The sequence below is a fragment of the Phallusia mammillata genome, chromosome 2, assembly GCF_965637545.1.
Source record: "Phallusia mammillata chromosome 2, kaPhaMamm4.hap1.1, whole genome shotgun sequence".
NCBI lineage: Eukaryota > Metazoa > Chordata > Ascidiacea > Phlebobranchia > Ascidiidae > Phallusia > Phallusia mammillata.
The window spans coordinates 19656644-19667725 of NC_137253.1; the positions used below are offsets into that span (position 1 = coordinate 19656644).

At 37.5% G+C, this 11082-nt stretch overlaps 2 protein-coding genes across 2 annotated transcripts; both read left to right on the forward strand.

Annotated features, from left to right (window-relative positions):
• Positions 1-1234: 1234 nt before the first annotated feature.
• Positions 1235-4747, forward strand: LOC145214500 (2-oxoisovalerate dehydrogenase subunit alpha, mitochondrial-like). The gene is made up of 8 exons (XM_080083041.1): positions 1235-1374; positions 1569-1730; positions 1914-2109; positions 2166-2326; positions 2450-2595; positions 3096-3299; positions 3544-3718; positions 3867-4747. Exons 1-8 carry the CDS (start codon positions 1276-1278, stop codon positions 4038-4040), a joined length of 1317 nt encoding a protein of 438 aa, XP_079939167.1. The 5' UTR covers positions 1235-1275; the 3' UTR covers positions 4041-4747.
• Positions 4748-7005: 2258 nt separating this feature from the next.
• Positions 7006-8821, forward strand: LOC145215178 (transmembrane protein 47-like). Its single transcript, XM_080083830.1, has 3 exons — positions 7006-7312; positions 7376-7516; positions 7820-8821. Exons 1-3 carry the CDS (start codon positions 7057-7059, stop codon positions 8017-8019), a joined length of 597 nt encoding a protein of 198 aa, XP_079939956.1. The 5' UTR covers positions 7006-7056; the 3' UTR covers positions 8020-8821.
• Positions 8822-11082: the final 2261 nt, after the last annotated feature.

Sequence of the window (11082 nt, forward strand, 5' to 3'; positions counted from 1 at the left end):
AAAAACTTGCTATGTAATCATGCATCTAAAAATACCCAAACTATGGTTAAATTTATAACAGAAATTAACAAAAAATGCCGCGCATTTAAAACCCCCAACCTGGCTATGGGCGTCGTTGACGTTTTTTCTTGGCACGGTGCAAATATTTTTTCGGAGATTTGGTTTCACCATCACCATCAAATATTTGGTCAAGAATGTGAAAGTTATGGATCTGCGTGGTAGGTGTATCTCTGTTCTCCGATGTGATTGGTCAACATATTGACACGGTTGACCAGTCATGTGTGTCGTGTGTGCTATGCTTGGTTGTGTTTGTACTTACATGCACTAACATGACATGATGATGGAAAACATTGCATGCAAAACAAAATCTGTTTATTCTAAGCTTTTTGTTTTCATAACACTTAGTGCAGGGGTGTCCAACCTTTTTGGCCAAAGGGCCACATGCGGTTTACGAATGATTGCGCGGGCCACTTGAGTGTTTACTGCTAATTTGTAATCTTAAAATGGCTGTCCACATGTCCACTTTTCTTAGTATATTCTGTTAGCTTTACTTGCTTTTCGTTTCTTATTTGGCATAATCTATATCACTGCAGAGTGCGTAAGATATTTCACTGCTGAATGCGTTTTGCGCAAGTGTTTGATATCAGATGTACAACAATGAAGCAAGAAATATTGACTGACTCTTGAAGCAAGAGTAAGATTGTAGACGAAACAATGCAGAAATTGTGATGCGTAACAATGTGCATTGTGATGCAATAAAAGTAACTTGAACAGTTGTGTATTACTCTATTAACAAAGAAATAAAGCAAACAATAAATGCCAATCCTCGGATTGTAAGATCGCCATAAATTGCACAGGCGTTAAAGTTCATAATACAAGTCATTTCGAAAAATACCGCGCGGGCCACTCAGAACCTTCCTGCGGGCCACGGGTTGGACACCCCTGACTTAATGAATGTAACAGGCATTCGTTTTCATTTTTGTAAATTTTAGACTGCTAAGACTGCAGACCTTTAATCTTAGATTTGCATTTTGCAACATTGCAAATGTAACTTCGTTAGGAATCAATCAATCATATACAATATGAAGGCAGTCAGTCATGTGTGATTAGACAGACATTGATTGGCAAATAAAGTTGTATTCTTAACATTGTGAGTTGTACATTGATACTTTATGGAACAGATCTTAAAATATGTTCTATTGGTGTTTGTGTTCTGATTCTTTTAGCACGTAACTCTTTTCTATTTATTCAAATTGTTAAACAGGATCCATTGAAATGTATTTGAACAAAGTTTTTAGGTGTGCATTACATCAAAGAAGTAGAACCTTGGCCAGTTTAAATTTTCAGGGCAAAAGAGCTAGTCAAATTCGTCATGTAAGTGAAATGTGTTTATATATAAATATATATATGATCTTTGCAAAACAAAACCCTAACAGTTATATCCAGTATAAACACAAAACATTTGCCCATATGGTCATACTTTATTCAGAATTTGTAAAACCTTGACAAATATATTGATTGTACACACATTTGGTTGAAAAAATCATTTAATTATTTTTTTGGTATAGTCTACCACCAGTACTGTGGATGCAGATGGAGTTTCATTTGAACCAAATCGGAATTTTGTAACAAAACTTGAGTTTCTTGAACCAAAAATTGAAGATGCAATTCCAATTTATAGGGTTTTTGATAATGCAGGAAAGGTTATTGATCCATCTCAGGACCCACAGGTATTTGTTTTTTAAAGTGTGTAGTTCATAAGGTTACATAACAAATAACAATAGACGCAGAAAATTGGAACAGTTAGTAATGTTTAAAAGTGTGATATTAAAATATAGCCTAAGCACTGTGAACATTGTTTTTTCAAACAACAATGTTTTGAGATCTATCAGAAACCTGCCTATTATTTGTAGTTTAGTGATGATACTCTGATTCGAATGTACCATGCAATGAAAACTCTAAACATAATGGACCAAGTTATGTATGATGCCCAAAGACAAGGACGGGTATCCTTTTACATGACAAACTATGGTGAAGAAGGATGTCATATTGGGAGTGCTGCTGCTTTGGATGACCAAGATCTAGTTTTTGGTCAATATAGAGAAGCAGGTACTGTATTTCTTAAAACAGTTTTTCTTAAAAAAAGTATAAAAACTGATTCTTAGGAGTTTTGATGTGGAGAGGTTTTAAATTAGAAGAGTTTATGGATCAGTGTTATGCCAACCTAAATGACCCTGCTGCTGGAAAACAGATGCCTGTTCATTATGGATCAAGAAAGCTTAACTTTGTCACAATCAGTTCTCCCCTTGCCACTCAAATGCCCCAGGTACAACTGCAGTATACATTTTTAAACCCTTTTTAACCACAGGGGGTGCTACAACAACAAGACAAAATATGGTCAGCAAGTTTCTGTAGTTATACTACCTTGATATTTCATCTATCATTTCAGGCATCAGGTGCAGCGTACGCATTGAAACGCACCCATCCTGGGTTATGTGTGATCTGTTATTTTGGTGAAGGTGCAGCTTCTGAAGGTGATGCTCATGCTGCATTTAACTTTGCCGCCACTTTAAATGCACCTTGTCTGTTTTTCTGGTATGCATGTTTTATTTTTCACGAAATATTGTTATGGCCCATATCAGTAGTTCTCAAACTGTGCGTCGCGACGCCCTGGTGCGTCGTTTCAATCTTCTAAGGGCGTCGTAGAATAGTTCCGTTTCGCGGCTTTTTGTTGTTGTATCAATGAACACAACTTTAATTTCCTCATTAACTTTTATTTGCTGGTGCGTCGCAAGCCCAGAAAACTTTTCCAAGGGCGTCGCAACAAAAAAAGTTTGAGAACCACTGGCCTATATTAACAGAAATGTAATTTTAGTTTTCTTAAATTATCACTTTTTTAGGATATTGTTCTGTTTTCTACATTTGGGCCGGGTTATTGTCTGCAAAGCATATTTTAATGTGCTGTAAATTGCAAAAACCTTTTTTTTTTAGCTTTTAATGGCAGAATTGCATTGTTTACAATTTCGTTTCAAAAAAAAAATGTTGTTGCCAAAAAATATGTGCAGTGTTGTTGTTTAATATCGGACGTGTTCCAGCCGAAACAACGGATACGCAATTTCCACCCCAGTCGGAGATCAATACAAGGGAGATGGAATTGCGGCGAGGGGCGCAGGTTACGGAATGCTCACCATACGAGTTGATGGTAACGATACCCTTGCAGTTTACAACGCCACGAGTAAAGCGCGCCAAATCGCTGTTGCCGAAAACCGACCCGTTCTCATTGAAGCCATGACATACAGGTTAGTACTTTTGAAATTTGTTGGTCATATTTGGCCACGATTTTTTTTGGGTGTATAGCACGACATTTTCAACTCGTTTGCCAAACTAGTAAAACCTCTCTTCAGAACTGAATAAATTAAGTTACTGACACCAACGCAACATATTCAATGCAGTTCAGTCCGTTACTAAGAACATCTTTTTCACAAGCCCTTTGTAGCTAATAGTTGAACCACTTCCATTAAAAGAGGTCATACACCTTTGCAGGGTCGGACACCACAGTACGAGTGACGATAGTTCCGCCTATCGTTCTGTAGATGAGGTGGACTACTGGTCTCGTACCGATGACCCAATCGCACGATTTTTCCGTTACATGGTCAATGAACGAAAATGCTGGTCAGAAGTACAGGACAAGGCTTTCACAAAAGACTCGAGAAAAAAGGTTTTTGTTTAACCATACTATGACAACCATACAATTCCCCTTCGAGCAATGTTAACTTATGTTTATCCTGTCAAATGACGCGTAGACCTTCCATACCATGATCTAGTTTCATGCAAAGTATCATTGTTACAATTCGAAAAACTTGCAGATTATGACGGCGTTTAAAAACGCTGAAAAACGCAACAAACCATCTCCATCGTTGATGTTTACCGACGTGTACAAAGAAATACCACCACACCTCCAACAACAGCAAAAGGAAATGATCGACCACGTGAGGGCGCACAAGGACCACTACCCACTTGACAGACATGAACCAATTTGAAACAAATTCAATCCAAATGTACCAATCAACTTTTGTAGATGTTTATAGTTTTGCATTGTTTGTAAATGTTATTAGCATGCAACCCATACGGTATGCAACCCATACGGAAGAACACAAGATTGATTTCATTTTGTGTTAAACGTTAAGTTTATGTGCGTTATTAGCATATCATGTTTCTAGTTAGTTAATCGATTTATTTTCTAGTTGCGGTAGGCTTGGGCTATAGCGCATGTAACTTGCATGTTAAATGTTATGTTACTTAATAAGTCCTAAAATCGTGGCTTTTGTTTAAGTAACCGGTTACAACGACTAAATGTTTAATGGATTTTACGCCGAAAATCATTGGTTCCGGCTAGCTTCTTACCTCGCGTATTAACATATATTCTGTTTGTTCCATATAAACATACGAACTGGCCACATTAATTTTTACTTAAAACTATCTTTTATTTTTTTCACAATGTTATTTTTTACAGAAAACGACATTTTATTGAAAAACAAACAAAGTAACGTTCGTTTGTTTGCGTCACGACGTTACGTTTTATACCAACTAACGATGTGCTACGTATTCTAATTTAATTTATGTTTATGCGCCATGAACTTGTCACTAAATTACCTTCGCCTCCCCGTGGCTTATATACACAATATCTGAATGCACGAGTAAATTGGGCTGAATTTATTTTCAGATGAAATAAAGAAATAGAGGCAGAGTGGTTTAATGCACATATTAACAAGTGCTTTTTTGAGGCGTGTTGTAGGCAAAGAGGAAAAAGGAGACCTGAATTTTTGTAGAAATTACACTTTGTCATTTGACACTATGGTCTATAATGCAACTTACAACATATTTCCTGTTAACTTACGTATTTAACCAAAAAAACTTTATGTAAGTTACACTTTTTGTAGCATGATTATACACTGAAACCAGATTTTTTTTACACCAGGGTTTCTTACGTGTACTCACTTAGGGGTACAATGACCAAAGACATGCCTGTTATAATATAAGCTGTTTGGGCCCATTCGTAAAAAGTCGTTCACTTTTAATTTCTAAACAAGATTTTCAAGTAAAAATGATGTCAATTTGCTTTAGAATTTCCAAGCAGGTACTGCGATTTTGTTTTAATTTTAGCCAAGGGTTTTAAAGAGCACGAGGGAAAATACTTAGAACTAGAGATGTACCGAATATTCGGTTTGCCGAATTTATTCGACCGAATCGGATATTTTGCAAAGATTCGGTTTCGGCCGAATAATTTGTTGCGATTCGGCCGAAACCGAATCTTTTACGAGCACAAATTTAGAGGGTTAAACGTGTCTTTTCTGCTTAAGGTACCACACAATCTTTCATAATTCACCGTAAGGAAAATCGCGTCAATTGTAATTATTTTTAACACATTATCATTTTTCCCACTGTAGACAAAAAATAATCAGTGATTCATTGGCACGTTGCCAATCATGCTTGAAGCAATTTTAAACCCCATAGAGCTGAAATAAGGACGAAACACAACTATTCTGCACTAATTGCCTGGTAGATAAACATTTTTTCATGTCAAACGCGTAACGTACGACTTTGCGTGACGTCATAAATGATTCGGTTGATTCGGCCGAATTTATTCGGCAAAACCGCCGAATATTCGGTTTCGGCCGAATCGAAATTTAGCCGATTCGGTACATCACTACTTAGAACCACTTCATCAAAGTTTAGACAGTGCTATTAGGCGTAATTACAGGGCATTTTTTGGTCATATTAAATACCATATTAAAACATGCGTGCATTTCTTGGCTTACGATTACTCATTGCTGCGCCTCACTGCGTGATCAGAATGTGTGTTGGTGATGTCACAATGCTTCAGGCGTCTCCTGATTCTAAGCGGCTGCGCAACTCAACCGCAACGATTGCTGAGCTTATCGCTTCACATGTTTCAGTTAAAGGTCGTGTGGTGTTTGGATGCGATGTGCGTTTTCGGTGTTTGTCTGCTATTATATCAAGTTCAACACAGCTTGCTCAATATTTGTGCTTGAAGTGTTTAATCAAGTTAATTCAAAGCACACGATTTCTACTCGTGTTGTAGGGATAAGTTTACATCATACTTATTTCAAGGCTAGTATCGTTTGTTTGAATGTGTTTTAGGCTCTGCTTAACTGGGCCCAGTCCGTTGTATTATTATTTTATTTAGCACATTCACAGTTAGTTAGGCTAGGATTATTACAACGCTTGTGAATGTACTACAGTGAACAAGGTGATGATTAAAGTAATCCAAGTTATTTTTGTTTGTCTGTTTTTTTGTAACAATATAAGCTAGTGGTACAAAGTAAGGCTACAAGCAGAAGGCCTGCTGATGAGCACACCCAACTAAAGTTTACATTAGGTTGCAAAAGAAAAAAAAAACTAAGCTGGTGAAAAGCTGGTGAAACTTTTAAAAGCCAACGACACATTTGCTTTCGTCAGCAAAGAACAACTGTGCCCTATAAATAAGTATGACGTGCTAATGTAATTTAGTGGCGAAGGATAGACGTATCTAACTGTCATTTGATCGATGTCCACTGTTCAGTACGGTTCTCAATCGTGACTAACTCGAAAGCAAGGCCTCTTTGTTAATACATTCTGTGCTGATTTTGTGTCGTGATGCGATAATATCTCATAAAAACAGTTAGTTTTGTCAGTAATACGACGGTTTTGTTATGTTTGACATGTATGGCTTAAAACGTTTAAAAACATATGGCTTAAAAACGTTTAGTTTCAGTAAACTTGTTATCGTTATTATTGTTGGACTTATTTGTTGCGTATAGCTGAGCTATTGGTGATAAACAACTTTACGAAAGTGATAAAAACGCGGTAAATCAGTTTTGATTTGAGTCTAATTAAACGCTAATTAAAAATTGTAAACTGTAACATGTGTGTTCTGTGTTGGAAAACTAGTAACAAATTTGTGTCAACCAACTTTTATTATTGATTTTGCCATTAAATTTGAAAAAAAGTATAAAATTTACATGCTGTTGTTAGCAGGTTGCAAAACTATTAAAAATGTCCAGGGAGGTGGTGATTGAAATATCATGGCTTCGTCCGTTAAAACTGATCGGATTGGCAAATTTGCTCTGTGGCATAATTGCGTTTATTCTATCCATGGCATTGAGAGATTGGGTGATCAGCGACGAATCCAAGGACTTTCAGTTTTACATGAGCCTATGGACTCAATGCGAAAAATTTCCTCCACTCGATGACGCCGTTGATTCAGATACGGAAGTTGACTGGACGTGTAGTGATGCCGGATTGAGAGGAGGTTTGTTTGTATTCCACTACAATCTAATTGTTGCATAAATTTAATATTTGTCTGTTTTTACAGCGTATGTTTCCGTGGTTCAAGCTATGATTGTTATTCCTTTTATTCTGACCATAATTGCTTTTGTCCTGGGATGTGTTGCTTACTGCAAACGCGAGTGGAGACTGCTTTACAGAATAGCGGCCATCATCCTTATAGTGGCAGGTACCGCATTTTTTATTTCGTTAACTATCGTATTTTCATTTCGTTTATATTGCCGTAAATAAATAATTAAGGTAAAATCGTTTTATAAATCTAAATTAGTGTAGACAATGCTGCTTGAAAAGATTAATGACAAACTGTAGTAACATATGTTTTCTGCAGCTGTTATCGCGTGTCCGCCTTTTACGCTAACAGGCCGTGAAAGTCGTTTGCTTAGTAAGAACAAATCCTTAAGTAAGCCGTTTAGGTTATATCTGATAGATGCGATTATAATAATCAGCGCATTTTTTTACTTTTGTTTTGCAGCTATTGGAGTGTTGATCGCTGTCATTCTGTTTCCAATAATGTTCCTTCAAATCCTTCCATTCTACGCATTTTTCTGGTTTGGTTGGGGATACGGTATTGCCTGGGCTGCTTTCTGTTTTATTTTAACTGCTGCTGTTCTATTTCTAATTTCACAAGACAAGAAGGAAATTTACCACACACAAAAGAAATTAAACATCTAGTAAAAAAGTCACCAAAAACCATCCACAAAGCTGCCAATAAATGCCCCATTTTTCGTACTAACAGTATATTTTGCGAAAGCTTGTAACGATCCCGGTTCACGACTAAACAAAAAGAAAAAGACACAAAATTGTGTTTTTTCAAAATACTTTACAAACATAATTTTTTACGTAGTTGACTTAATTTCATTGTTTTTTTTTTACTTATCCACCAAATAAAATTAAAAAGGTCCCAATTAAAAGTCATTAATTTAAGTTGGAAGATTAAGTATGTCTAGGCCTACCATACGTCTTTTTTTGGAGGACATGTCCTCCTTTTTAACGAAAAGCAAGTTGTCCTCCAAGGACAATAAAAAATACTCAAATGTCCTCCTTTTTGAATTTTCTGTATTTACTAAAGCTAAATAACAATTGCGCCTTTAAAACCGGCCAAAATAGTGCGAGTTGTGGTCATTGGTAATTGAAATTCACAATTTATAGTAAGTTAAATTCATCCAAATTGAACTATAATAATTTGTCAAAAATCTTGTGCCTTTATTTTCTTTGGGCACAAAAGTAACTGTTAATATTCGTTGTGGGGAATCTGTCCTCCTTTTTGGTCATGAAAATATGGTATAGGCCTAAGTATGTCAAATTGTATGTTGCATATTTCTATGTCCCTTTAAAATGTACTTTTTTATTCTAATGCCACGCAGTGTGCTTTATTTACCGCTTGACCAGTGAACAGCATGTGTTGTAATAACCCTGATGATTGTGTTTAATATGTATCGATACGACTTTTAAACTAATAAACGTGCTACTTGGATTTTTGTTTTGTTAGTTGAATGTTTGTTAGGAAATTGACGTTGAAGTATTTCACAACAACCAACATGCCTGAAACGGTATGCAACTGAAACCCAAGAAAATTAGCAAGGCAAAATTAGGCATTGTCCAAAATAATATAGGCTACTTCACTTCTGATTGTTCTACATTGTTGTGACAGCCAATTTCCCTGTAACATTGTTGTATCAATAGAGGTGAAATTAAAAGTATTTGAAACATCTACATCAGGGGTGGGCAAACTGCGGCCCGCATGTGGCCCTTCAGTAAAGGTTGTGCGGCCCGCAGAGATGCTTGGATTTCAAAGTACTGGCAAACGAGTCCAATTATTACATATTTTTGAGCTGATTAATGCGCCTGTTGCTAGTTTTCTGCGATCTGGCAAAATGTGGCTAGAATCAAATACGAACTATGCTTGTAGTTAAGTAGATTTGGCAAGCAACGAAGCAAAATCACTTATTCTACCAGACCCAATGTTGTTTACTTGCTTTTGTTTTAACGCACGTGTACATAAACCGTTTTTCCAAAAGAATATTTTTTCATTTAACTCATGTACAAATTGACATTAGTTACAGTAAAAAGACTGAAAAAAATCTCAAGGCAATGAACATACTTTCGTTTAGGTTGTGTCTGAAGGTCACAGTGCGTCTATATTAGTACCAACACCTAATTATACAATCAACTAGATTGAGTTGCAAGCTTTCCTATGTTTTTAAAGTCATTGTGGCATTTATCGGCGTCGCATATTTGTGCGGATTTGACACAAAACATGGCTTTTAACAAAGCACTAATTCAATGAGTGTGCGCTTGAAGTCTTTGTGTTTTCAATTTATGATTGGGTTGAATCGACGATCGTCCTAGTTTGAAAAACAGACGCTCGTAAACCGCCTGACCGCGCGGTATGAATCGCCCGAGATCGCTTGCGAACGCGCTCCATGTTTGTTTAATGAGCCCAGTTATCTCACTATAAGCTCCTTTTTATTGCTCCCCGCATCGCGCGCGGCTTCGCATTTATGTCGCCTTGACAACGTTCAATTTAAACAACAAAGAGGTCATAATTGTTTGGGATTCCAAAGCAGTATACGACCAAACTATTCCACTTGCGAGACATTTAACTGATGCTGGATACACAAGTCGACAAGCGAACTTGAGTGTCGTGGAATAGGAGTCAGCGAGATATTCGTTGAACCGCAGGCTGTGCCTAGTTGTTCCTCAGAAATGCACCTTACAAACAACTCGGTTGTCAGTTGTAAGCTTTCTGAAATAGATAATCAAATAGATATAGATGGAGATATTTAAAATGCACAATCAGTTTGGATTTGAGAACGGACAAGTTAACTGTACCTTTACGATCAGTAAGTGGGATTGTCATTGCCAACTTGGGCGTGGGGTTGGTCGGCGAGTAGCAACAAGATGCGGTGATAGTGCCCTCCTTGCCTAAGAATTTTGCTGTTTTTTGCAATTGTTGACTCGTTGAGCTATGTTTGAGTTAGGACAGATTGTGTGACTTTCGCTCGTCGTAAGTGAATGATGTGTAAAAGGTAACAATAGTTTAGGAAACAAAGTGCATGCCTTTATGAATGGTTATCGAGACCTCTATTGTATCGGTGGCCCCATAACCGATTGTGGCTGTTTCTTGGACAACAATGGCTGTGGTTACGATTCGTTTCACTTCACAAAATATGGTTATGTTTAAACCTGCCGCCCTTTTCAGTTGCCTTCCGACTTCCGAGTTATCGCATAAGTCTAGTTGCAAACTGATGTTAACGACCATGTTTGATCAAAGCTGCGCTGGTTCGGGCATGTTCCTCATTTCGGTCATTAAGTTCCAATGTTTCACTTTTCGAGTCAGCGATTGCGTCTGGTGGCAAACATCCCGAAGTCTTGTAAGTAGGACGGATAAGTACACTTTCACGTGGCGGACAAATGAAAATGAGCGGCGCTTGTGGAATTTCAAATGAGTTCCAGCACGCATGACCCCGTAAACATCAGAGCAACGTGGGTCACTTCTGTTTCTGTATAGCGGCGTGTAAATAAAAGTGACTTCTTCCTCTTACCCCGCTCGCCTTTGTTTCTTGGTTGCGGCGTGCTCGCTCGCTCGCTACTCGACGTTTACTCACCCATTCATCGCTGCTCTCATTCGGCGTTTTGAGTATTCCAATGTGTGGAACGAACATCTGTAATAACCAGCCGGCCTTTTTCACGCTGTGATTCCTATGCGGCTTGTTAGACAAAACTGTAGGTGAC